At 37.8% G+C, this 26,734-nt stretch overlaps 3 protein-coding genes across 5 annotated transcripts in view; 2 read left to right on the forward strand and 1 right to left on the reverse strand.

Moving 5' to 3' along the window:
- The window catches only part of lmx1al (LIM homeobox transcription factor 1, alpha-like), a 34,822-nt gene extending 24,955 nt beyond the window's left edge, over nucleotides 1-9,867 (forward strand). For both annotated transcript variants that reach the window (XM_037689067.1, XM_037689068.1), the window contains exons 4-9: nucleotides 7,144-7,376; nucleotides 7,962-8,125; nucleotides 8,274-8,351; nucleotides 8,447-8,567; nucleotides 8,637-8,792; nucleotides 9,710-9,867. In XM_037689067.1, the coding sequence (XP_037544995.1) occupies nucleotides 7,144-7,376; nucleotides 7,962-8,125; nucleotides 8,274-8,351; nucleotides 8,447-8,567; nucleotides 8,637-8,792; nucleotides 9,710-9,867 (910 nt within the window). The remainder of the gene's footprint in view (nucleotides 1-7,143; nucleotides 7,377-7,961; nucleotides 8,126-8,273; nucleotides 8,352-8,446; nucleotides 8,568-8,636; nucleotides 8,793-9,709) is intronic.
- LOC119421735 (coiled-coil-helix-coiled-coil-helix domain-containing protein 5) lies at nucleotides 8,179-12,951 on the reverse strand. 2 transcript variants are annotated; one of them, XR_005187376.1, is made up of 5 exons: nucleotides 12,898-12,951; nucleotides 12,548-12,688; nucleotides 12,289-12,440; nucleotides 11,882-11,997; nucleotides 8,179-8,215 (listed from the first exon to the last, which is right to left on the reverse strand). XR_005187376.1 is itself a non-coding variant. In XM_037689088.1 (4 exons), coding segments are annotated over exons 1-4 (324 nt in total). In that variant the 5' UTR covers nucleotides 12,900-12,951; the 3' UTR covers nucleotides 11,013-11,968. The 2 variants fall into 2 exon arrangements, 1 of the variants encoding a protein (XP_037545016.1); XM_037689088.1 differs by lacking the exon at nucleotides 8,179-8,215 and having other exon boundaries at nucleotides 11,013-11,997.
- A 351-nt stretch (nucleotides 12,952-13,302) lies between these two features.
- On the forward strand, nucleotides 13,303-23,211 carry atp13a1 (ATPase 13A1). The gene is made up of 25 exons (XM_037689093.1): nucleotides 13,303-13,801; nucleotides 14,744-14,833; nucleotides 15,105-15,368; nucleotides 15,459-15,614; nucleotides 16,018-16,087; nucleotides 16,207-16,313; nucleotides 16,398-16,527; nucleotides 16,667-16,722; nucleotides 16,851-16,977; nucleotides 17,131-17,268; nucleotides 17,397-17,517; nucleotides 17,645-17,802; nucleotides 18,092-18,267; nucleotides 18,356-18,466; nucleotides 18,577-18,702; nucleotides 18,796-18,904; nucleotides 19,014-19,207; nucleotides 19,457-19,553; nucleotides 19,649-19,833; nucleotides 21,341-21,455; nucleotides 21,563-21,759; nucleotides 21,914-22,056; nucleotides 22,453-22,564; nucleotides 22,651-22,794; nucleotides 22,897-23,211. The coding sequence occupies exons 1-25, from the start codon at nucleotides 13,448-13,450 to the stop codon at nucleotides 23,005-23,007; spliced, it is 3,591 nt and encodes a 1,196-aa protein (XP_037545021.1). The 5' UTR covers nucleotides 13,303-13,447; the 3' UTR covers nucleotides 23,008-23,211.
- The last annotated feature ends 3,523 nt before the right edge of the window (nucleotides 23,212-26,734 follow it).

Below are 26,734 nucleotides of genomic sequence, written 5' to 3' on the forward strand. Positions count from 1 at the left end.
AAAAGACAACAGACAATTACACCAAACTATATTTTACCATGTAAAGCTAACTTAAACCAAGTTAGAAATGGAAAAATAGTTTGGAACACTTTTCTATAGGCATAAACCCCTGTAGTTACCCCTTTTCAGCATTTTCCACCCCTTAACTGGTAGTTGTAGCTGTTCCCAACCATAATAGCTTACACACCAGGTGCATATAGTTTAAGGCCTTATGTAAAATCCCCTTCATAAGCCCACCTTAAACCACATAATTGCATGACACATTGAACCAGAACGGCACAGGCTGGACGTCGCTGGAGACAACCTTCGCTGGAGGCGATCTGCAATCCTGACGTTGGTTTCAACTCTTCATCCAGTGGCCGCTTCTTCAGTTCAATCCAAGGGTACCCCTCTGTATGCTGATTAATCAACACTTCCAATCGCTGTGGATTTACCGTTGTGGATTATATGACTTTTTCCAATGGATTACAGACTCTGTTTCCAAGGGGTTAAAGCATTGCTACAATGGGATTACCGAGACGATATGGGATTATAATCAACACAATGGAATACCAAGAACATTGTGGAATTACCTTGACTTTGTTTCCTTGCTGGATTACTTCTGACTTTGGTCTTCCTTGAAGGATTACTTCTGACTTTGGTCTTCCTTGCTGGATTACATCAAGCTCAAGGACATTTGAAGGTCTAAGTTCACGGTTGGAATTCATCCCCATGGACAGGTGATGATTTCCAAAGGGGGGACTGTAGTGAACCAGATAACCTCAAATCTACCAGATGGACAGAGACTGTTATTTTCATTGATCTGAATAAGTCTGAACCATCTGATGAACTTTCTTTCTTGAATTAATCAAGCAGAAAAGACAATTCTTTATAATCATTACTGTCTTACAAATGTTTTGATAATCAAATTGTGTTAGTTCACTCAATGCTTTACAGGTTGAAAAGAACTACTAATTTTTATTTTTACATAAACAGTAAGTAATGATTTTTGTTCCTCATTCAGAGAAGAAATCACCTGAATATGCCTTTCTTGATTTTCTGTCTGAAATGAGCAAGCTGTCGTAAGTATGTTAAAGGTTGGTTTTCGGTCAACTAAAATGTTTACCGAGAAAAATGTCATGTTTTACTATTTGAAAAGATTACAAAGTGTGAGACTCCACGAAGTCTGCTGTTGCTGCAATAATCTTTTCTGTATGTTGTAAACAATCCTTGACTTATGATAACATCTTACGTCACAAATCCACTCCTCTTTCTGGTCCTTCCACGAATCAGAAAGCTCTAAATTGAACAGGAAGTCGACCCAAATAAAATGTGGCAACTTCTCAGTTCAAGTAGGAGAAGAGAAGAGAAGAATTCGAGAATTCCAGAATTCCAAGAGAATGAGAGTTCTGAGAGATGTTGGAATGAGAGCTGACAACAGGTCCGATAGTCCAACAGAATGAGCAGATTGAGAGTGCAGCCGGTTATGAAGAGTTTGGAGTTATGAAGAACCAGGAACGATTGGGATTATAATTCTGTTTTGAGCTAATCAACGCACGACTTTCTGAAGGTTTGGTAGCTCTCGACGGAGACGCTGAAACGAGTCAGAAAGGAACTACATCCAGCGCTGATTCATCGTCAACAGGTAGATGGTTCTATTTTGACCAAGTGTACCGTGAGAAGCTGAGGATCTGACGAAGCGTGCAATTTCTGGTTAAACAGATTAAACTTCCCTCACACAGTTCTCTGTAAGATAATCTCCTTTCACTCTAAAACCCACCTCTCTCTCATAAATCAGTACAGATATTTTAGAAATATCTTAAGCAAAGTCCTCAAATCACCGCCGAGTGATTTGAAGTTCATTTTCTGTGAAACTGTCTGTTATTATTTTCATATTTTGCCAAATTAATGTAAATGTTTGATGTTAAACTTTGATTCTGAAAATAAATGATTCCATTCATTTGATGGGTCAAAGATAAACAACGTCTCTCGTTACATTTCTGTTAAATTCAATGCACGACATTTACAGTCAGAAAAATGAAGAACTCGTGAATATTGTATGCATATATAATTCATATTTGTCATACAACAAGTGACACGTACCTCACGTGACTCACTACAACACCAAACAGTTTATCTCCCCGTTTATCCCTTGTTTTGTCTTAATCGCCCCCAACACCCGCACCCTACTCAGTGCCTCTTTGTGTCTCGAAAGAGGAATGAGAGGAGTTGGTGGGAGGCTGATTGGGTGCAGTGCTAATTGCCAGCCTGTCCTGAAATGACAGATCTGTCTCTGGCCTGCTCAGAAATGATATTACAGAGAATTGTACAATGTGTCAAATGGATCACAAAACCTTTTTCCCGTCAGTTTCTCCTTAACTCTTGAGCACATTCTTTATAATGAATTACTCTTAAGAAAAATAAGTTCAAAAACCTATCAATCGAACAGTAAAATAACAAATTTATAGTTAATTTGTAATAGTCCATGACCATGAAGATACCTTTGAAAAACGTCTTGGAGAAGAATATGGAAAACATAAAGAGATTAAATGAAAAAATACATTTAAACTCAGTCCTAAGGAACGTATGTTTTAAACCAGTTCCTGTATGTATTTCCTCTTTAGGACACAAATCCTCTCACAGAATGTGTTGAAATCAAAAGAGAAAGTGAATGATTTTATGAACAACTAAAAAAAAAAAATCAGCTTGTAAAATATACCGTAAAATTAAAGAGGTGTTTTAAGTTCAGCAGTGCAGATAAATTGCAGTTTTGATATAGGATTGCCAATTAAATACGTCAATTTGAGCTTCCACATAGTGTCTCTACTCATATTTTTAATGATTTCTGCACCATATACTCGCACCTTAACTACACCTGCAGCTCAACGAAGGATGGTTGAAGAAGCAGCAAATGAAAAAAAAAAAGACACTGGGGAAATTTCTGTTTTGATTATGATGAAAAATGCCAAGTTTGGTTAAACAAGCAAAAGGACATAAAGAAAAGCTCGCAGCGAAGGAGAGTAGGTTAAAAATGGAATGAACAAAGTAAACATGAGGTGGTTGAGAGTTTTAGGGAGACACAACCATACATAGGAGTTTATTTTTATCTGGAACGTCATTGTGTGTATGTGTGGGGGTAATATTGCCACTAATTTTGCATAATCTGAGATGAGACCCCGTCATCTTTCCTCCCCCACGACAATTTTATAACAGACAGCTAATAAATGTTTCATGGCAGAACAAGCTGCTCGCCTCTGCTTTATTAAATCTGAGATAATAAAAGCAGAGAGGGAAGGGGAAAAAAGGGTGAGAATAGGGGGTTGCATCAGAGAGGGAGAGATAGGGAGATTGGCATAGACTTTCCTCAAATCAACCTGCTGTATCTCCTGTTTCTGAGGTAACGGCCGGGCCCCGTTGTCCCCCGCCACCCCCTCCCTGCTGCTTCCCGCTCCGCCAGAGTCAGACAGGAAATGAGAAACGGGCAGACAGGATATTGCGTTCTGGTGGCCTGGGGATTAACTGTTTTATCTAAACTAACACACACCCGCTCACTCACGCTCACAAACACACATCTATATCCTGACACATAGCATTCATTCTTGGTGTCATTAGGTATAGATCACACACAACCAGAGACACACATCATGCAGCTTTTGGTGGCTACTTTACACATGGCAGGAGTTGAATATTTAAAGCATCAGAGCTGCTCCCCTACAGAGCTTGTTATTATTACCAGGGTGAACAGTTTAGAATAAAAGTCATGATGTGTAACTGTATAACTGTGAGATTGGCCGCAGGTCTCTGCTAAAATGCAAGATATGTATCTGTTCAATATCTCTTCAACCATGAGGTAACAGTTTCTTGAAATGCTGGACAGCACAGGTCGAGTCGACACGGTGCACAGGTGACAGCATCTTTAAGTGTTTCGGTGATGTTTTCTCCCTCTAAGCTCATCTGTTTACACTATGCAATAATTATATATACTTAGGTTTATGTGTGCTTTTATGAGTGATGCGATAAATGTCAATGTTTGTGTATGCAAGACAGTACTATATACATGCATACATACATGTACATGCATTTACATACAGCAGACCCACAAACATACACACGTGTTTGTAATGTCTGTGTGAGTGAGTGGTGGTGGGGTTGAAAGTATCGTGGGGAATGCTGGGAGATTTTAATAACACAGAAGCAGCGCAGGGAGATTTAATAAAAGGAGATGATGTGATTACTGAACCCTGGCTCTGAGCCATTTTGCTCCACAGAGCAATATCCGCCAAAAGTGTGCACACATATGTACACACACACACACACACACAGGAGCACACACAATTCACACATATCCAAGAAATACAAAACGAAATACAACTTAAAAATAAGATTGATGCATATCATTTGTTTCTTTTGCATGTATTTTCTGAATCCTTTGTTGTACCTTCATTTTCTGGGAAGCAACATTTATGTGTCATACTTTGCCTTCATAAGAGTGGGGGAATCAAAAGATCAATATCTCAACATATCACACTCTGATAATAATTGTATATTTTTTTAATAAATGGTCACGTTTCAAACTTAATGATGGTAATAAATGTTTCATGGGCCACTGTTTCACAGCTATGATCTTCTGAGCTCATTTACGACAAACCCCAATCAAGTGTAATCCATACTTTGTGTAGCTAAACCCATACCTGTTTAAATATTGATCACGACTAGAGACAACACACACAACACTGTAACCGCTCTTAGAGACATATACATCTTTATGGAGTGATTGTTTTCTAGTCTAGACAATGGTAAACTTGTCAGAGCTCACAGGCAAAACATTGCCACATGACACAGCTTAGAAAGATGAGAAAGCTTCTGTTATTCTGTTTGTATGCCTGGGATCTACGGTAATACACAAAGAAAAAACATGCTCACATCAGTGCTATACAATGCAACACTTTTCTCTGCTTCTAAATTTGATCTCATTATCACTGAGCTTATATTTCGTCATACGCTCTAACCTCCCGAAATCCATGGCACTGAACATGAAATCGTCATTTTAGAGTCTTCCTCAACCGTTACACATCACTTTCAAGACTCATCTGCACCAGCATCTCTATTCTTGCAGTTGTCTATGACACAGTAAATATTTGATTAAAAGTCCTAAAACTGAGTTTTCTCTTATGGATTAATGTGCTAGTGGTTGCAAATATACTGTATGAATAAGTTGTGATTTTCAAAGTTTTCATATAGAAAATTAAAAAGAATGGCCACATTTCTTTTAAAGTTTCTGCATAAAGCAGTTTATAGCATTGTGTGTAAAAGCATTGGAAAAGAATAAACATTGGGGACTTTAGATACTAAAAATTAGCAGAAAATATATATTTATTTAAAAAAGGACATTTGCATGTGAGCATTTTTTGCAAAATTTTGGAGAAGTTAATTTCTTACTACCTCCTCTGCATGGTTTGCATTTATTCATCAGGTTTGTTGCGATTTTTTTCAGCTGCACTCTGGACACAACCATGTGTGGATGATACTTCTATTAGAGGGATTAGACTGATCTACTTACAGACCCCCCTCTGTGGCAGTTACCCCAAGTTGCCTTCATGTGCCATGTTGAGTAAATTTCTATCGTGCTGTGTACACGCTGATTAGGGAGGTTGAGACTTAACCATCAGCATCATCAGCCTTGTGTCAAGCAGCTCTGACAATTCTGATCCGTTCAGCATTGTTCACAGTGAAAGCAGCGCTTTAAGATGCTGAAGTGTGTATTCAGTAAGAAAGTGAGACTGCACAAGGCATTGTGATTGGTTCTCCTCTTTTGTGGCAGATACTTTAAATACCACAAACTACGTTTTATAGTGAAACTCATTTTTATAGATGCATTGTAATACATCTGTTAAAAAGCAAATGAGAAAATTTAGTTAGTTTCAGGGGAGTTGGAAATAAATGTGTATAAGGTTGCTTATAGGGGTACTGATGTTTGCTTTTTGATATCAAGTTGGTGACACTGTCATTTGGGGAATTTGAAGAGTGTTTGGCAGATGGATTGAGAAAGATTAGCTGCAGCAGCTGCGTTTGGGACAGAATCACAGATTAGGAGCTCTAATGTGCAGACCTGGCTCATCTTTACGCTCCAGATTTGGGCAGCCACACCTTCTTATCACTCGGAGAGCTTTAACATTTCAACTTCCATCCTCTACTTTACCTGTTCCCTCCTTTTAAGTCTCCCTCCTTCACCAAGATTTAGGTTTTGCTGAGGTGATTTTAGTTTATTGCAGGTGTGTTAAAATCATTAAGAATGCAAAAACAATGAAAATCAGTATAAGTTAAAATGTTCAATAAGTGCATATACAAACATCTCTGTGCATGTGTGTGTGTGAGTACCTGTGTTTGTGTGTTTTGTGTGCATAAGTGAGAGCAGAGAGATTAACCCCATGCTATCACCAATCCCTGGTTATGAGTTTACAGCGTCTGTCTGGCCATCTCACTGTTTAAACAACAATCTAATTAATCCTGTCTTTATTAGTTTCAGTGAACTGGGGAGGCAGGCTGGGAGGGCATGAGGGAAAACTGGGAATGCTGGCAGAAAATGCGGTGGAAGGGTGGGGGGAGTAAACCAAGTGCAAGAAGAAGGATTTGAAAAGAATTTGAACATAGAGACTTGGACTCTGTGAATGGGATGTGAAGTGATTGTGATGCAGCAAAGAAACTGAAGTTATAAAGTAAAGTGGTCATGGGGAAAAGCAATAAACTTTAGACCATTTTAAGCTTTATTGTTTGAATTAAATATGTACTTTTAGTTTATGGAAGTTATATGTCTAGGCTAGGATTTAAAAGTTTTCAACATTGAGGTGTTTAAAGAAAATACAAAATATTATTAGCTCACTACTGCCATCTACTGTCGTAAAGGAGAAAACAACAGAATTAAGTGGAAACGACTGTAACTCATTTTAACAGATGTTCACCTTGTTGCACTGTGAATTGGGTAATGCCTACACAGCCTTTAATTAAGAGACTATTCTGATCTTCATTTTAATTGGAGCTGAGGGTAAATGGGTCAGATCTACTTGTTTACGTCTTTAGCTTCCGTTAACTCGTCCTTTTCAGTTTCCTTGACATGAATATATTAAAATTAAAAGAACATATGTTTGTGTTTCTGTATTCTTTCAGGCTTTTTGTAAGGAAGTGCAGTGCCTGCCTGCAGGTCATTGGACGCTCTGAGCTGATCATGCGAGTCCTAGGCCAGGTGTACCACCTGGGCTGTTTCAGCTGCTGCGAGTGTGAACGCCGACTGCAGAGAGGTGATGAGTTTGTGCTGAAAGAAGGCCAGCTGCTCTGCCGCATGGACTATGAAAAGGAGAGAGAAATGTTGGCTGCTATTAGTCCCACACCGACTGAATCAGGTAGTGTTTGCAACACAAGTAGCCAAATCACAAAAACCGTGCAAAAAAATGATTTTATTTCTTAGATAAATTCACTTATTTTCAATTTAATTGAAACATCATAGTTATCAGTGCAGCTAATTCCAATAAATCACTTAGTAGCACCTTGGGGAAAAATGTTGTAATCCCTTAGCATGTCTCACATCACTAAGCAGCAAATATGTAGACCGGCTCTGGTTAATGACCATTTGGGAAATGAATGGCAAAACAGCATGACTAAAGTCCTAGTCCTAAAAAGCATGAAGAGCGATTACACTCAAAAGCACTGTTGATATATAATCCCTGAATTTTAAACTAGGTGATTAGATATGTAGAACGGGGTTTCTGATATGTCCAATCCAATAAGTACAGTCAACTTCAGTTTCATTATTTCTTGTATTTTTTAAAGTTTATGGAATTGTTTTGTTTTTTAAAATGAATAAACTTCATACCATACCATACCATTATTTCACTTTTTTTTTTTACTTCTTACCAAAAAACAGACCTCGTCTCACAGGTACTCAATGGGCTTGATGAGTAGTTTTGTTATCTGCTTATCTTACTCAGTGAAAAGTGAGGATGAAGATGGGGGTGGGGGCTCTGGTGGTGGAAAAGGTGGTGATGAAGGCAAGGAGCACAAGCGTTCAAAACGACCACGCACCATCTTGACCACACAGCAGCGACGAGCTTTCAAGGCCTCCTTTGAAGTATCAGCTAAGCCATGCCGGAAGGTGGGTGGATCAGCGTATCAGTGGAAAAGGATGCCACAAGAAAACTTCTCGACTCTCCTATCAAAGTTCATTGTTCTTCCAGCTCTCAATCTGTAATGCATTTAATCAAGTTTGTTATTTAAAAGCAGTGAAAATCTCTAACCTGTAGGTAAGAGAAACGCTGGCTGCCGAGACCGGGCTGACAGTACGAGTTGTTCAGGTGTGGTTTCAAAACCAAAGAGCAAAGGTGGTTAGATTTTTATACAAGTTTAAAAATCCAAATTCTGTCTCACATATTTGGACAAATAGAAAATGCCTAAAGCATCTGATTTTGTTCCTAAGATGAAAAAGATTGCTCGTCGACAGCAGCAACAGCAGCAGCAACAGCAGGAACAAGAGCAACTGGGAGGGACCAGGAGAGGACCGAGCAGAGGGGGCCGCCAAAGCAATGATGACAGTGAGGGTAAGAGAGAGAAAAACTGAATCAAAATTTAAAAAATGTCAGCAATAATAAGAAGTTTCATGTTCACAGATGGGTCAAGTACTCATGGTATGGATGGCTTGCTGGGGTATCCATCTCTGCCACGTCAGCAGCTCCTGGCTCTGGACCCCAACATCTATGGAGGAGAGCCATTTCGACATGGGCTCACACCACCACAGCTGAACAGTGACCAACTCCACTCTTATGGTGAGACATAAAGATGCATGATATTGGATTTTTGGTCAATATCCGATATGTTAAAATTTATTTGGCCGATAACCGATAAAAAAAAAAAATTGTATGCCTCTTTTATGATTTTCTATTGTTGTCGTTATCCACTGTTGTCATCACTCTCTGTTAAAAAAATCAGGTCTCTCTTGTAAATGAGTCCCCGAGCCTCAATGGGATTAACCTGTCTAAATAAAGGTTGAATGAATAACCGATACCAATATTATTTCCCTCAGACCTACTTACAGAGACTACATAGCTTCCTCTGCTGTGAAATTAAAATACTACATTATTCTGACGGTCTTTGTCAGTTTGGACTGCTACCAAATGAAGATACCAAAAAAGGATGATGAAAATAATGTAACACTTCAACTTGGATTATGTTTAATGTCAAATTTATTCATGACATTTACTCTCTCTAACACAACCACAACATTCAAACAGTACAAATTTGTACATTTTCACAAATCTAAACTCAACGGCACGCGTGACGTCATAACGTTGTGCTGGCGCTGCAGGCATCCTTGGCACTGGCTTGTCAAACAAGAATAGTGCCTTATCTATCTATCTACCTACCTAATATATATATATATATATATATATATATATATATATATATGTATAATATATATACAGCACCTTTTATATCGGTGAGTTATTTTGATGGAATGGCCTATATTTAACTTTTATCGCTAATATTGTCCAATTCTGATGCCATGCCAATAATATTGTGCATCCCTAATGAGACACATTATTAAAGTTACTAATTTGAAACCGTCTACTTTTGTCCATTATCTTCCCACCTTCACTAATCACCTTGTTTTTATTGTATATCCTTGGTGTTTACTCAACACACTTCTAGTCCAGATGTCCACGTTCTTTCTTTGTCTCTACAGACTCTGAGACGGTCTTCCACGATTTGGATAGCGATGGAAGCCTCAGTCACCTTGGCGACTGTCTCTTAGCAACAGGGGAAGGTGGTCTCTTAGCAGGGCGAGTGGGAAACCCCATTGACCGTCTCTACTCCATGCAGAACTCCTACTTCACCTCCTGACCCTTATAAAACTGTGACCCTTTCCCCCTTGCGTTCAACCTTTCTCCTCAGACATGCAGCTAATGGAGTCTGTCCATCAACACGCCTGTGGGACCATTCTCAATTAAACAGGCTAGACCCGAACATACTTCCAAGCTTTTTTCACTGGTTCACATCATCCTGAGTTGTATTATCTCTATAATGATTAACAAACTGTTTGCACTTGCTTTGCTGAATAAGAATCACATGCTGGAATTTCAGTCACTATAAATGTTCAAGATAATGAACCTCGGTTTCTTCTGTGGTATTTATGTCATATTCAATGTGATGCATTTCATAGCACTTTCTAACAAAAATCAAATTGTGAAAATTATACCTATCAATACACGAGTTACAGTTAAAGATATAAAAACCAAGTTACATTTTTTGGGAGTCATGGCCAGTTAGGCACAGCTCAAGGGTCTAAATTGTGCTATTACACAATGTAGACCTATTTTAATAATTGAAGGTGAAAGACTAAATCGTATACAATGATGTATATGGATTGGACAACAATTTTGCTCTCAGGTTAGTGTGTAAGTTTGTGTAACCTGAGCCTCTACTCAGGAAATTGTGCTACATAGGATGACAATGTAATGTCCCTTGGACTTCTGGAACACAGAAATCAAAGCAAACAAAAGTTTCCAAGTGATTATTCCAGACTACATCTTTTGTTTTGATGCATGGACCAAATTTTATTTTGAAATTGTAAAAAAATACTTGATGCTACAGGGTCATACAAAAAAGCCTTATGCAGAAACAGGGTCATTAGGTGATAATTGCTTTAGTTTGTCCTTTTATTATGTAATCACTAAGAAACAGTGTAGTAAATTGCAACCAAAAGATGTACAATGCCCCAAATTTAGGACATTGAGTCCATGATGTTTTCCAAATATAAATGTATGACTGTGTTACAATTAATTGTTGAGATCATGCTCTGTAATAATTTCCTTGTCAAACATCATATTAGATACTGTTGGGTAGATATTTTGTACCTAATGTGATAATCAACAAATATTTAAACTACAGCATGATATTTATGTACCACAAAGTAGTTTTTTAGAACTAGCCTCCAATTTTAATTTGGATAGCAAACGTTGCTGAAAGCTTCAATATAGACTCATCTGGTGGTGCAGAATAAAATAGGAATAGGATGATACCAATCTCATTTAGATGTTTGTGATCAGCTACAGCCTGGGATATTCTTTTATGAAATAATATTTGATTCTGATAACAGACTCATGGTGTTTTTACAGTGATGTTATTGTGAATGTAACTTATTTGTGTGGTATTAGATGAGTTCTTAACTATTTTGTTCAGTGACAGCAAGGTGATGTGCTTTGGAATTATTGTTGCTGTATCTTCAATACAAACTGCTGTTTTATCTCTGAAGTAAAATTGCCTTATTTGTCCTAAGTACAATAAATGATGATACTCTGATCACTTGCTTATTTGACATGAACCAAAAACGTTAATAACTGAACCGGAAAGTGTCTGTTCTGCTCAGTGGTCACAGAGTTCATAACTCAACATCCTCCCTGTGTCTCTCTCAGTAGTCCAGCTGATTAGAGGTGAACAGCCTCCTCTTTTTCCTTTCTTCCCAGACTCCCTATTTTTCAGTGACTGGATAGTGAGTACTGGTAGAATTTGTGTGGGAGCAATACATTCCAGTTTAATATTTGACTATGACTCAGACCTGGAGAAGCCAACAGTGAGGGGAACTGACAAAAACAAGATAAAAACAGCAGAGGATTTTAACACCAAATGAGTAACGGAAGGCTTAAATCAATGTTGTAAACTGGTGTAGTAATTAAAAAGAATGAGCAAGCCATACTTTATTATATATAAAAAAAAAAATCAATAACGTTGAATAGAACAGAATGAGAGCAAAAATAGTCATTTAAAACGTTGAAACGTTTAGTGCTGCAAGCACTTATATTTTCCAGTGGTCATATTAAGCACCGAGAACAGGTATTTAAGTAGTCCCTGTACATACAGTGACATGGTGGAGTAAGTGGATGTGAAATCATCCAATCTGTATTGATGAGGACACCGATGACGTCTGATGATGATGATGCTGAATCTACGATGGCTGCTGTGCTGGATCCGTGGCTGAAAACAGAACAGAAATTAGTATGTATGACTGATTGTTAGATAAAAACATTTCTAAAAGTGTTCAGAATATGATTCATTTTGAGACCATATATATATATTAGAAATTTTGAATAAGACATTTCCAGTACATCCAGTGCTATATAGCATTAACAGCACATGAATACATGGACCACTGTGATGAAGACATATTAATTATCCTGCACAGCTACATCTTAAACAATTTAGTATTTTTATTTAATACAACTTCTGAGTTGTGATCTCTAAATGTAATTTCTTGTAATAACTTACATATTCCACTGATGTCCACTGTTTCTGCACAGCCCAAAAATCGAGACATTTGTGCTGTACAAGTGTTAGGGGTATCCTGGTATTCTTTCAGACATTGTTCAAATTTCACAAACTCTTGAGAACAGTCTTGTTTGATCTTCTGGATCACTGGACTTAAAACATTTAGGGACAAATCACAAATAAGCTTTAGATATGTATATGCAATTATGCCAAAGTCATATTATTTCTTGAAAAAACGTGAACAGGTGAGTTGCCTTACTGAGAGGATGTACATTTTGCAACCTTCGTTTTTAGTTCATGACACATTTGCTGCCATTTCGATGGGTTTGAGGCTACGCATGACCCATAGGCCTCCAATTCTTTTTGGCAATACCTTGCCGAAATATCCATAGCAGCTTGCCTAAACAGTAACAGATTATACAAAAATCCGCGATTACAATACAAACTGGTTCAATGTGACTTTAGCATTTACGTGATAAACGTGCTCTCGCATAGCAGTAACGGAGAGAACTGCATGTAAATGAAGCAAGACGTTTTCGTTGCAGAGCTATGAGCACAATGAAAATGTGACAAAAGTATTGCTAATATTAACTGCACTGAAACTCTTACATGTTGCAGAATGAAGATTTGTCGTACGACCTGAAGAAGCTTGTCCACCTTACTACGCATGCGATAGAACCGCCTTTGTGAACGTGAGCAAGAGCCGTATCAACCTGATTGGACAAAGAATGTCACATTGTGATGACGTTCTGCAATTTTATTGGTTGAATTTTGAGTCTGTCCGGTTTTTTTGTTACACCCCTTTTTCTGACGTTTTATTATTTAACTGGTAGTTTTCAGTCACACACTTTCGCGATCACAGATTAATTATTTTATATTTTAGAAGAAAAAAACGTGATTATTCTCGGTTTATGGCAATTTGTGTGTAGGCATTACATTTTAACCGCGTGAACGAAACAAAAAAAATATCTATTTTTTTCATTACGTGTCGTTACGTGTTACGTATGCGGAAGCTTCGGTCGGAGAACAGCGATTCGGTAAACGGGCTCTCAAGGCAGGGTAGCACACATATTCGTGTGTAGAATCGTATTTTTACAGGTTACAGAACGACGGGGGTGCCGTAGATGATAGAGGGGGCCAAAGAAGAGAGCAGAAAACAATGAACGACACCAAGAAAGACGGTAGTATGGCTGCAGACGGAGTCCGAGGACCGGGTGAGCTGCAAATGGCCCCCTCTGTGAACCACAACCAGCATGACAGCGGCACCGGCGACGAGCTGGTGAGCTCTGTGACCCTATACAGACGAAGACCGCGACTGCTACACGGCACTGTCCTCCCGTTTCTGGCTGTTCTCTACCCGGGCTGGCTGTATGTGTGGTTAGGAGTGTACGGTGCATCCGATTATCCGGAGGCAGGCCTCCTTGCGTTAGCAGCTATCGGGATCGCGCACGTCCTTACAGCGCTCTCTGGCTATTGGTCTGTGCACGCGCACTGTTGGCTCACTTGTTCCAAGGTAAACAAAAGTACCTACAATTGATATCAATAATACCATGATACTGTGCTGATGTCCCAAAGGGCACCGATGTTTTCCCTCAGGCTGTACGTCCCCCTGCATGTTTTACACAGAGATCAAGACACCATGGGCCCACATGCAGCAAGCAAGCAAATTAGGATCCATCAAATAATTGTCTGGCTCAAATACACTAGAATACTCTATTTTCTATATGCTGCTGTGTTGAGTAATTGGTATATTTAAGCCAAAGTATAGGTAGACATTCAGATAATAATGGTTTTATACAGCCTCTTTTATAAGAGTAATGTGTTATGAAAGAAAAATAACACCAAAATATTATTTCAAATAAAGAGTATTTGTAATTATCAAGTTACTTAAAATTCCAGTGACATTTCTCTGGGAAAATTTGCTTGGAAACAGCAACGTAACGAGTTTGAATCAGCTATGATCAGATACAGCTTTTGCGCATATAGTGTAAACAATAACAGTGCAGAGTTTGTTTCAACCTATTTACCGGAAATAATTCCATGAAATGTTTCTTATTGTGTTTCCAATGCAGCATTAGAAAAACGACCATTATGTTATCGTTATCTTAAAATGAGCAATGCGCGTTCAAACGTGCTGCAGGCTACATTTATTGCTTGTCTGCATTGTTGCAACGCATTATGCTCAGAAAAAGTGTTAACCAGACACTATTGGTAAAATAGAGTTTTTCTTTTGGTATTTAGATGTTTGCATTTTGCATTTCAAGCCAATAAGTTTTACTACTCTACTCACAAATGAGTAATTTTAATTATTGTTTTATGAATGGGCCTTATGTTTACACTAAACAAATTGCTGTTTGTCACTTCCTGTCACATTTAATAGGGAAAACATTTGTAGCTTGTAGCAAAAATAACCATGTCCTAAAGTATGTGATTTTGTCATCTATTGTGAATTCAGGAGCCAGACTCTAATGTGGCTACACTTGCAAAGGTCATTCCCACCCCCAATAACGGTTCTGCTGAACTTGTCGCACTACAGAGGGACCAGGTTAGTTCACATCATTACTGACATAGTGCGATTGAAAAGATTTTCTTGTTCTCACATTTTCTGCCTAAAACAGTTATGTGAGGGAGACAACAGCTCCGTCACCCTTCAGTCACTATTATTGTTTAGAAACTGATCCTTTTATTAAGTGTAGTTAACTTATTTTTGTACTTCAGTTGACCATTTGTATAAGTTTTAATTTGCCACATCTGTTACAAAAGTATGTATTTATTGCTATAACAATTGTTTGCCTCTTTCTTGTTCTAATTAACAGGATGAGAATGGAGAAAGGATCTTATCTTTTGAATTTCAAAAGATTCGTTACGTTTTTGACTCTAAAGAGAAGAAACGTTTCCTTCCAATCGCATTTCCCATTAACAACCCACTGGGCTACTTTCAGTCGTGGCGTGGCTACCAAGAAGAGAGTGAGCTCAGAGCAGCAGAAAAGCAATATGGGACCAATCGTGCTGAGATGGTAGTGCCAGATTTTCTGGAGCTTTTCAGAGAGCGGGCAACAGCTCCCTTTTTTGTTTTCCAGGTATGTGTGTGTGCATGTTATTAGTCCGGGTTACAAAGATTTATTCAGTGGAAAAAAAGTAAAACAATCTGCTTTATTTATCTTTATTAGGTGTTCTGTGTGGGACTGTGGTGTTTGGATGAGTACTGGTACTACAGCGTTTTTACATTGTTCATGTTGGTGGCGTTTGAGGCCTCCCTAGTTCAGCAACAAATGAGGAATATGTCAGAGATACGCCGCATGGGAAACAAACCCTACATGATCCAGGTATGCTTGCTCAAATAAACAATGTATTACTTATAATTTATTATTCAAGTTATAAAAAAAACAGTTGTTAGTAAGTTGTTCTCGGATTTACTAAAATCATGAATCATTCATAAATGGTTCAGAAAATCATTCTCTTATCCCATAACATGTTAAGGTCTTGTGTTTTTAATCAGTGTATTTTGTGTGTGATAAAAGGACAATTTAAAGTCTTGTGTGACTTGACATGAGTTCATAAAGGATTAGAGCTTTAAACAAAAAATATACAATAAAAAAATTTTATGCTTTAAACAGTCAAAGCCATTTCTGTATCAGATAAGGAACCAGGCAGGTGTGATCATAACATTCTGTTTATTAGGTATCTTTCTCAAAGCAAACCCAAATAAGTTGATGCACTTTGTGACAGGTATATCGCAACAGAAAGTGGAGACCTATTTCTAGTGATGAACTTGTCCCTGGGGACATTGTCTCAATAGGTAAGCATCCAGTCCTATATTTCATCTTCTTAAATCATTCATTACGTCAATCATTCAATCATTTCAACATCTTGACTTTGCATGTGCTCAAAATTTGTATTACTGTTTGAATTTCGTAGGACGTTCACCCCAGGAAAACTTGGTCCCATGTGATGTGCTGCTTCTCAGAGGTCGTTGTATTATAGATGAGGCCATGCTGACTGGAGAGTCTGTGCCACAGATGAAGGTTAGTAAATAAGAGATTATGATACACTGATAGAACTTTTTTCTCCCCTCATCTGTAACACAAATATTTATTAAATGTGTGCAGGAACCTGTGGAAGACTTAGACCCAGAGCGAATTCTGGACCTTCAGTCAGACTCTCGCCTTCATGTCATCTCTGGTGGGACAAAAGTGGTCCAGCACAGTCCTCCTGTAAAAACCAGTGCAGGGCTCAAGCGTAAATGCAAATTCCTTATTTCATTTATATGTTAACAGGATCGTACATCTGCTGTTGAATTTGTGCATTTAGTAGTATGTCCATTTATGGCTCTTCTTTACAAAATGTGTCTATAACACTCTTAAATCTTTCTGTGCAGCCGTTGACAATGGCTGTGTGGCCTATGTACTGAGAACAGGATTCTATACCTCTCAGGTAAAAAAAATGAATTTTTTTTTTAATGTTGGTCTTTTTGCGTACCGGTAGTTTTTTTTTTTTTAGTTGTTTAAACATTTTAGAGTATACTGAGCCAATATTTTGTGTCTTGACAAACTTGTTTCTAGGGTAAACTGTTAAGGACCATTCTTTTTGGTGTGAAGAGAGTGACTGCAAACAACTTGGAGACTTTTATTTTCATTCTGTTCCTGCTAGTGTTTGCCATTGCTGCTGCTGCATATGTGTGGGTAGAAGGTGAGGTACACAGAACTAGTTTATCAAAATATATTTGCTGTTTAAGAACAATCTATCGGTGACTTTTTTTTCAAAATCACTGCTAATAAGTAAAAATTAAATATGAACATATTACTGAAAAAAATCTGTTAATGTTATGTGTCACTCCCTCAGGGACCAAAGATGCCAGCCGAAATCGCTACAAGCTTTTTCTAGAGTGCACACTTATCCTCACATCAGTGGTTCCCCCTGAACTCCCTATAGAGCTTTCTTTAGCAGTTAACACATCTCTTATTGCCCTGGCTAAGCTCTGTAAGTATGTTTGTGCTTCTGTTCTGCTTGATTGCAGAATATTTCTTAGAAGAAACGGAAGAAGATTCTTTGAGTACAAACCATGTGTATTTGTATATATTTCATTTAATGAATTTGTTCCTGCTCAGATGTATTCTGCACAGAGCCCTTCAGGATACCATTTGCTGGGAAAGTAGAAGTTTGTTGTTTTGACAAAACAGGAACACTGACCAGTGACAGTTTGGTTGTTCGAGGGGTAGCAGGCCTCAGGTAAACAATTCTTTCAATTTCCTCTTTTTGTAGCATGTAGCATTCTGTGGTCTGGTTTTAGTTAGTAAATATTTAGATTTATTTGCATTATATAAAGTATATTAATTTATGTTTATGTTAATGGCAGAGAGGGAAAAGAGGTGATACCTGTGTCTGAAATCCCAGTTGAGACGCATCGTGTTGTGGCCACCTGTCATTCATTGGTTACTCTAGATGATGGACAACTGGTGGGAGATCCTCTAGAGAAGGCAATGCTGACAGCCGCTGACTGGACCCTTACTAAAGGTTCTTTCTAAATTCTCAGTGCAAGGCAATGGCTTGTATGTAAAGATGATTCATATAATGTGTGAATTACAATTTTGTGCCTACATGTTGTGTTTCTCTCTTATATTTACATGTGGATAGTGTGATTTAAAAAAAAACATTTTTAAGTATGACCAAACTTGTACATCATAGTGTATTTCTTCAGATTTTTAGCATTTGATTGTAAATGCTATTAAATGTTAGAATTTTGGGTGTTTTTAAAGTAAAAACCTAATGTGGACACCTCAGTGAATTTTGTTTCTTAAACCAGATGAAAAGGTGTTCGCACGAGGCATCAAAACCCAGGGACTTAAAATCCACCAGCGTTTCCATTTTGCCAGTGCTCTGAAGAGGATGTCAGTCTTGGCCTCCTATGAAAAACTCGGATCCACTGAACTGTGCTACATCTCAACAGTCAAGGGTGCTCCAGAGACACTGAGGGGAATGGTACATTCTGGCCCCATTTTTATACATTCTACATTTTATACATTGTCTTCTAGCTTAATTAAGCGTGTCATAATATTACTGATTGTAGTTTACAGAATGTCCGGTAAATTATGACCAAGTCCACAAAGAAATGTCTCGGGAAGGAGCTCGAGTGCTGGCCTTAGGTTACAAGGAAGTTGGACACCTCAGTCATCAGCAGGTTGAATTTAACTTTTCTTTTTTTTCCCCAAACAACCAGAGTTTGTCTGATTTATCATGTTTGTGAACAGATCTGCAAGAAACTGACTAAAATGTTTCTGAATCATGTAGGTCCGGGAGATAAGCCGTGATGCTCTGGAGTGTGATCTTCAGTTTGTAGGATTTATGGTTGTGTCATGTCCACTCAAGAATGACAGCAAAACGGTCATCAAGGAGATCCAAGAAGCATCTCATCATGTAAAAAGTTGACACTGCTGAATTATGCATATTTAGCTAGACAAGCGAAGCAAGGCTTTGTGAGATGTCTAATTCTGCTGTTTCCCTTTTCAGGTGGTTATGATTACAGGAGATAATCCTTTAACTGCATGCCATGTTGCAAGAGAGCTCCACTTTATCCAGAAAGAGCATACACTTATATTGCAGCCCAGCCCTAATCAGGGTATGATGGGTATCTTTTTGCCAAATTACTTGTATAACTCAATGCAGTGAGTGATTTGACAAAAAACATTGATAAAGGCAAAATTATATATTTTTGTTTTGTTTTCCAGGTGAGTGGTACTGGGAATCCATTGATGGCAGTGTGTCTGTATCGCTGCCCCCTCCTTCTGTTTCTACATTTGTGCGTCAGTTTGACTTGTGTGTAACAGGAGAAGGGCTGGCCAAATTGAGCAGTGATCCCCGGTTACTCCACGCTTTGTTGCCACATATACGAGTGTTTGCTCGTGTCAGTCCAAAACAAAAGGTAGGTTGTAAAGCAGAAGCGGCAGTAGTTGTAATTTTTGTTCTCTTTCTCTCTTTTTTTTTAAAATGTTTTTTAAAGTCAAGTATTGGAAAAACAAACCGTTACAAACACAGTACTTAAAACCAACTTATGTGCATACCTTTTTTTTTCTTTTTAGATGAATTAAAAATGTACAACGTTTATGATTATGATAGTTGGTCATTGCTGTATGTACTGTATTGTATGATTTATTGGTCCAATGTATTTTAGGAGTTTGTGATCACCAGTCTAAAGGGGCTGGGTTATGTGACACTCATGTGTGGTGATGGCACAAATGATGTAGGAGCTCTTAAACATGCTCACATAGGTAAGATTTATCAGTTATAATAAACAAGAGTATTGAAATGAAAGATGCTATGAATGTCTGCAACAGTGAGCATTGATGGTTTTGTTTTCCTGCAGGTGTAGCTCTCCTAGCCAATGCCCCTGAGCGCTTGCCTGAAAAGAAGAAACGAGGGAGAGAAAAAGAAGCATCCACATCAGATCCCAGACCTTTACCTCCTATTGGTTCAGGTGCCAAACAGAGCTCCAGGGCAGCTAGACAGCGGATCATGATTCAGAGGGAAGAGCAGCTTGCAGCACAAAAGGTGCTCTACTTTATGAACTACTGAAATTATATGCGTCTTGTACTTACAACTCGTTGTTTTTGTGAAGTGCAGCCTGCTGGATTGCCATCTTTTACCCACCTTTCAGCTAAAACCATAAACTTATTCAAAGTGTTTCCTAAAAGGCAACTTGTGGGTTAATGACCCAAGTAACAAAATGCAGGGAAAGATGGCAAAGGTTTTTTGTTACTGATTATATCCACTAGAATAACATTTAGAACACCTTTTTAAAGAGATTTGAGCCCTTCAAAAACAACTCTGCAGAGGAGAAACTTTGCTGCAGTGAGTTTAAAAGAAAATATGCATCTAGGGGTAATTCTGTGTAAACAAAATAGAAAGCTGATTAACAATTTTAAGTTTGATATTAAACATTTGCATACACTGTATATCCCAGAAATGAATCATATCCTTTATCGGAGAGGACAATAAATTACTTGAATTAGGACAAAATAACTTGTGGTGTGAGGAAACGTAGGGAAAACTGAGTTGGTGATTTATAAAATGTTAGCTGGCAATTGCTTTTATAATTGTCACAGTACAGCAAACTGTATAACTAGTAACTGTAACACACATTAATGTATAATTAAACTAGATGTGTTAGAATGTCAATCAGACACAAGACACAACCAAATATTAAATGTCAGCTTGTAGGGTATTGACACAAAGTGAAACATCTGTTTCATTGTGCAAGAGACATCAGAATTGCACAGAGGGGAAATCAAAAGACAAGAGAAAGGAAGGGCAAACTATTAAAGTATAAAAGCAGCCTCACGAACTTTACATCTCAGTGCCCCCATTACATTCAGTCTTCTGAGCTCATATTGTGATGTTGTGGCAGGCTGATTCAGATTAAAAAGTAGAAGAACATTCAAGAGCAAATGCCTGATATTTATATTTTAAAATTCTGCTTTCTATATCATATTTGGAGTACCGTCCAAATTTAAGGTGCATGATGTTCTCATATAAAATGAGTGCCATATGGTGTCATTTTCCTTATTAAAGAGGTATCTTTAAATTTATATCTCCTTACCTGCACAAAGTACATCCAGGCAGGAAAACTGCAGTAGTTCTGAAGTTCAGGAAGAGTGTTTCTTCTGGCAGGTAGCTCAACTGACTGAGTGGATTCCTCATAATGGAGGCTGAGCACTCATCACAGCTGGTTCAGGTTTGATCTTCAAACTGTGGCCTTTGGCTGCATCTTTAAAAAGTTTCACATCTGTCCTGAAAGTCTGAAATTTGTGCAGCCTGCTCAAACAGTGGTCAATTTGATTAAAAATAGCTAAAAGGTCAAACCACCATAATCACGCCTATAAAAACCTCACGCTCACCAACTCAACTCAGACAAAGTAGAGCCACTTCCTATTTATAAATTTGTCATTTACATTTTAAAACATGTTTACAGACATATGTACCCTTTGTGACTGACACAGCCTGCAAGTTGCACTTAAAAATGTATTTTACTCTAAACATCTGGAAATTTCTGTTGCAGGAAAGGATCAGCCAAGTTCTACGAGAACTCGAAGAAGATCAGGTACAAGTAGTTAAGCTGGGTGATGCTTCCATTGCTGCCCCTTTCACATCGAAACTCTCTTCCATACAGTGCAGTGAGTAACATATGTGACTTTTCATCTCTTGACATAATTTACTAAAATACAATCATGAAGCTGTTTCCCACTTCTGAGATTTTTTTTTTTTTTACTTAAATCTCCAGTCTGCCATGTAATAAAGCAAGGTCGTTGCACTCTGGTGACAACACTCCAAATGTTTAAGATCTTGGCTCTCAATGCACTAGTGCTGGCCTACAGTCAGTCTGTTCTCTACCTCGAGGGAGTCAAGTTCAGTGATTTCCAAGCGACTCTGCAAGGCTTGCTTTTAGCCGGATGCTTCCTCTTCATTTCTAGATCAAAGGTGAGAATTAAAGTTTTCAAAAGCAGAGACTAACCATGGTTCTATTATTGGCCTTTCTCAGAAAACAATGTTTAGTTCATGCCTTTCTTATAAGCTAACATAAGCTAGCTTTTTTTTATGTCAAAATGAATAACTTTTTATCCCGTTTGTGCAGCCTCTGAAAACATTGTCTCGAGAACGGCCCTTACCAAACATCTTCAATCTTTATACAGTGTTGACTGTGTTGCTGCAGTTTGCGGTTCACTTCTGCAGTCTTGTGTATCTTTACAAAGAGGCACAAAGCAGAAGTCCACCCAGGTAAGTCAAAGAATGAATGAATGTGAGAAAACACAGCAATTCTTCTTGTATAGTTACTTCTTTACATTTTAGCAACAAAATGGTGTCCATACACTACTACCACTAAATAATTACAAATGCTACATTTTATGTACCTGTTTGGTCCTGTGCATGATCACGAGTAGCTGGTGTCTATCTCCAGCAGTCATTGTGCAAGAGGCAGGGCACACCTTGGATTGGTTTCCAGTCCAGAACATAGTCACATGGAGATGAACAACCATGCACAAACATAGTCATGGTCCCTTATATTCTTATGTTTTATGGTTGAATATCTTTTTAATATTGTTTTTGTAAGTGTTAAAAATGTTTTTTATTAACATTATATGTCAACATTATATTCTTTATCCTCACTTGCAGAGAGGAGCAGTTTGTTGATCTGTACAAAGAGTTTGAACCCAGTCTAATAAACAGCACTGTGTACATTATGTCCATGGCCATGCAGATGGCCACCTTTGCCATTAACTACAAGGTACTGCTTTCTACTATTAGTTGATACCTTCTTTTCCTTTAGAGTATATTTACTACACTAATTACATTTTTTTGTGTGTATATAAGGGCCACCCATTCATGGAATCTCTTAGTGAAAATCGACCATTACTGTGGAGCATTGCCCTTTCAGGTTTAGCGATTGTCGGACTTCTTTCTGGTTCTTCACCAGAATTCAATGAACAATTTGCTCTTGTAGATATTCCAACTGAGGTGAGCCAAAGTTATTTTAAATAAGTTTTTTGTGCCTTGCAATCCTAGTATTGTATATCCTGTGATATATTGTGATACATGTCTTGTATTTTTCTTTTGCAGTTCAAATTCATCATTGCCCAGGTTCTAGTGGTGGACTTTGTTGCCGCTCTGCTAGTGGACCGTGTACTGCAGTTCTTATTGGGCAAAGGAACTCTCAGGCTGCCTTCTTGAACTTCGTGCCAACAGCAAATGCTGCCCTTATAAACCAAACTGTAAAGGGAAAAAGGACTATAGAGGGGGGAGAGAATTACAGCTTTTGTGACAGCTGAGACAGTCATGGCATGAAGTACTGTTCACTCTGCGTATTCCTTCCTTTGTCTTGTTCTATCTCCCTTAAATATGTTTTTTATTTTTATCAATTTCCCCCCCACACTTACCCACTTGATTTCTAATGTTTTTCGTGACTTTTTGTCCCTCTTTTATTTCTCCCTTTTTATATTTTCTCCTCACTCCTGCAAAAGGCCATGAAGACAGCAGTATTGAGTGGAGTTTTTTGTGCCAGCCAGAGTGAAAACTACAGGCACAAAAAGGGGCATTCTCCAAGAGAATTGCAATAGTGTATTGGATTTTCCCCCTCCTTTGTTTTGTAAAAAAAGAAAAATATCTTTAACAGACTTATAAAGACTTGAACTTACAAATGATATAGTCTGCCAAGTGTTTTGTTAAGTAAAAGTAGTCTACTGATGGAAAATAAGAATGTTCAACTGGTCGTAGATTATATTGTTTCCAGAAGCAGGTAAGTAAAACATGATCAAGATTTAATTATACCATAACTGTACATCAAAAGACAGACATGTTAATTTTACATGACTTTGGCCAAAACAAAAGTGCAATTTTATTAGCATTAGTTGATTAAACATGACGATCCATTCATTCATCCATCTAGCCATTATCTTTTACCCGCTTCTTCCTTTTCTGGTCACGGGGGTCACAGGTGCCCATATCCATCTGTCACTGCAAGAGGCAGGGTACACCCTGGACAGGTCGCAAGTTCATCACAGGGTCACATAGAGACGAACGAGACAAACAATCATTCACTCTCACTCCCACCTATGGACAATTTAGCATTACCATTTAGCCTAACATGCATGTTTATGGTCTGTGGGAGAAAACCCATGCATGCACTGAGAGAACATGCAAAATACCCAGAAAAGACCCCCGGACCGGGATCCGATCTGTTGACCTTGCTGAGAGGTGGATGCTCTACCAACTGTGTCACCGTGCCGCCCATGACTTGATCCACTCATCTAAATTACCAATGCACGTTCTAAAAGATCATCTAAAGAAAATTGCCCAGTTTTTCATATTAACTTTTAATTCACATATTTATATAAACCTTTGTATCACAAACAAAACAGTAACTTATCAAGCTTCAAATTATTTGGCTAATGCAATACCACTGTGAATAAAGATTGAAATGGAGCCTCAATGGATCATCAAATCTAAATAAGTGCTTATTTTTCTTGGGTGAAATATAATACGTATACCCAAGTTTGTCAAAAATAACTATGAGAAACCTGGCATTGATATTTTACTGATTTAAAAGATTTTTCCCCTACATTTAGGTATAAAAAGTTTTTTTTATTTAATGTATAAAACAGTCATAAGGCTCTACTCATTAATTAGAGGACACATCATCCTCTTTCCTTTTACAGACAAAATCATTCAGTTACCATTACATTATTTTATATTTTTATAGCTGAATATGTGGGCATAAGAAGTTTACTTGTTCTTTTTTTAATAGGAACTAAGAAAAACGCTTGGTGGTAGACTTGGCACATTTACATTTTATTTGCATCTGCAGATCCTAAACAGCTGTATTTGACTTTATTTATATTGAATTACTAATCAGACTTTTTAAATTATTTTAAAACCAACATCAAAATAGCTGAGATTTCCTAATTTTATACTCTGTGAAATATGCTGTTAACTTGTTTTTACTAAATGTGTGCTTAATGTCAATTATAAATGTTTTTTTTTTTTTTCTCCTTACTTTGTCAAACCCTTAATACTGGACAGGCTTGAAGACTGTCTGGAAATAACATGATGCAGGTTTATATATGGCACCTGTCAAGGGTGTTCTTGTGTTAAAATGATCAAGAAATGTGGAAAGAAATGGGCACTGGAACTGAAATGTTAAAAACTCAGAAAGGATATAACGTTAAATGTTTAATCAAATAGTAAAAAATTTGCTTTTCCCCTTTTTATGTTGCTTTAATCAGATTAAGATAAAAAGAAAACAGGAGGACCATGCTTTGATTGTTAACATTTTATTACAAAGAAAAATTAGGCAGTACATCCCAGTATGAGGCTTTTTCAGTTGCCAGAATCAGACTACCGGAAATCTAAGAATGTCAGAATGTGTCTAGTAGAACAAAACGATGGTAAGACCGATACAGCCAACATCATCATCATAACTGGAAGGTCATATCACTTTAGAGGGCAGCATGACCTAACATCAACCAAATCATACTTTACATGGTGATTCTGTTGCCTCCCCATAAGGAGAAGACTTTTCAGTAAATCTTATTATTCCACAACACCCAACATATTTGACAAAACAATTGTTTAAAGTTGTACAAATTCATAATCTGATTGTTTCATTGAAGAAGCACTTCTATATATTACAAAACATGAAACAATTTATAAATTATTGTTGGACAGAGTGGGATGTGCTTTTGTTCGATTTGGACAGATAAAGTCTTCATCTAAAAGAAAAAAAAAGAAAGAAAGCAATTAAACAATGCCATAAAGGAAAACAAATTGTAAAATATCTAGAATAATGCTCCATTCTCAGTTGTGTCAAGGAGCTAACTTGCTCTTGCATCCTTGTAAGAGAACACTTTTAGATCAAGTAAAAATAAAAGCATGAAGGAGTAGTGAGAATTGTGGCCTAATTTCTTGAAACGGTTCATAGGATAGGCTTTTATCCAGAAATATCACAATTGTAGCCTCCATTTTTGAATCACCATGGCCCATTTATTACAGTTTTCATTTTGTTTTTCACAGTTAAAATATTAGATAATATCATTTGCAACCAATATTTGTAGAATAATTTACTATTATTATTTTACCCCGTTATAGTAAAAAAAAGTTGACTTTAAAATGCAAAAACTTAAAAAAAAATAGACATAGAACATATTTACAGTTGGCTATGTTATAAATTTTCATCCACAACTCTGATCGCACTTGTTTGAGCTGTTTCGCACTCTCAACACTACATTTCCCATAATGCTTAGTTAAATGGGGCGCGGCGCGCGCGAATCATTTGAAAGTAAAATGGCGGAAAAGAAAGCAGTTGATGTGCGAGACTGGTCTGTATTATGCATTTTAAAGCTCGTGTTACTGTCTGTTTATGTTAAATAACTGTTCTATACTCATGACACGTTAATAATTTTAGCTACAACAATATATCTGTCATATTTGTCCGAATTCCAAACTTGTTTGATTGTTTATTAAAAAAAAATTCTCACAGTTGTGAAGCTGCCACCGTGAATGGTACTCCGATCATTAAGGTAAGACATTACCTGAAGTTTGTAGTTTCTCACTTAAAGGAGCTTTTCAACCGAGATTCACTGGCTCGTGTCACGTCCCCTTCTCGTAGATCAGCTCGGAGGCTCGCACATTGAAAAAACGCTCCTCCAAAAGCCCTATCTCAAGTCCCGCACAAAAATCTCCCCGCATCGATTCTCTGTCACCTACAACACAGACACCAAATCCAGAAGATGAACAGTCAGGGACGGATAAAGAAGAAATGCAGGAGGAAAGCACAGCAAGACCTACCAGCCCTACACGCAGGAAATCCTGGAGAAGAGCAACCTTAAGCCGACGCTCACTCCCTGCCCTTCCCAACCCATATCTGGGTGAGACTTGCTTGTTTCGGTTACTAAAATAAGAT

The sequence above is a fragment of the Nematolebias whitei genome, chromosome 15 (genome assembly GCF_014905685.2).
Source record: "Nematolebias whitei isolate Nwh7 chromosome 15, NemWhi1, whole genome shotgun sequence".
Taxonomy (NCBI): Eukaryota; Metazoa; Chordata; class Actinopteri; order Cyprinodontiformes; family Rivulidae; genus Nematolebias; species Nematolebias whitei.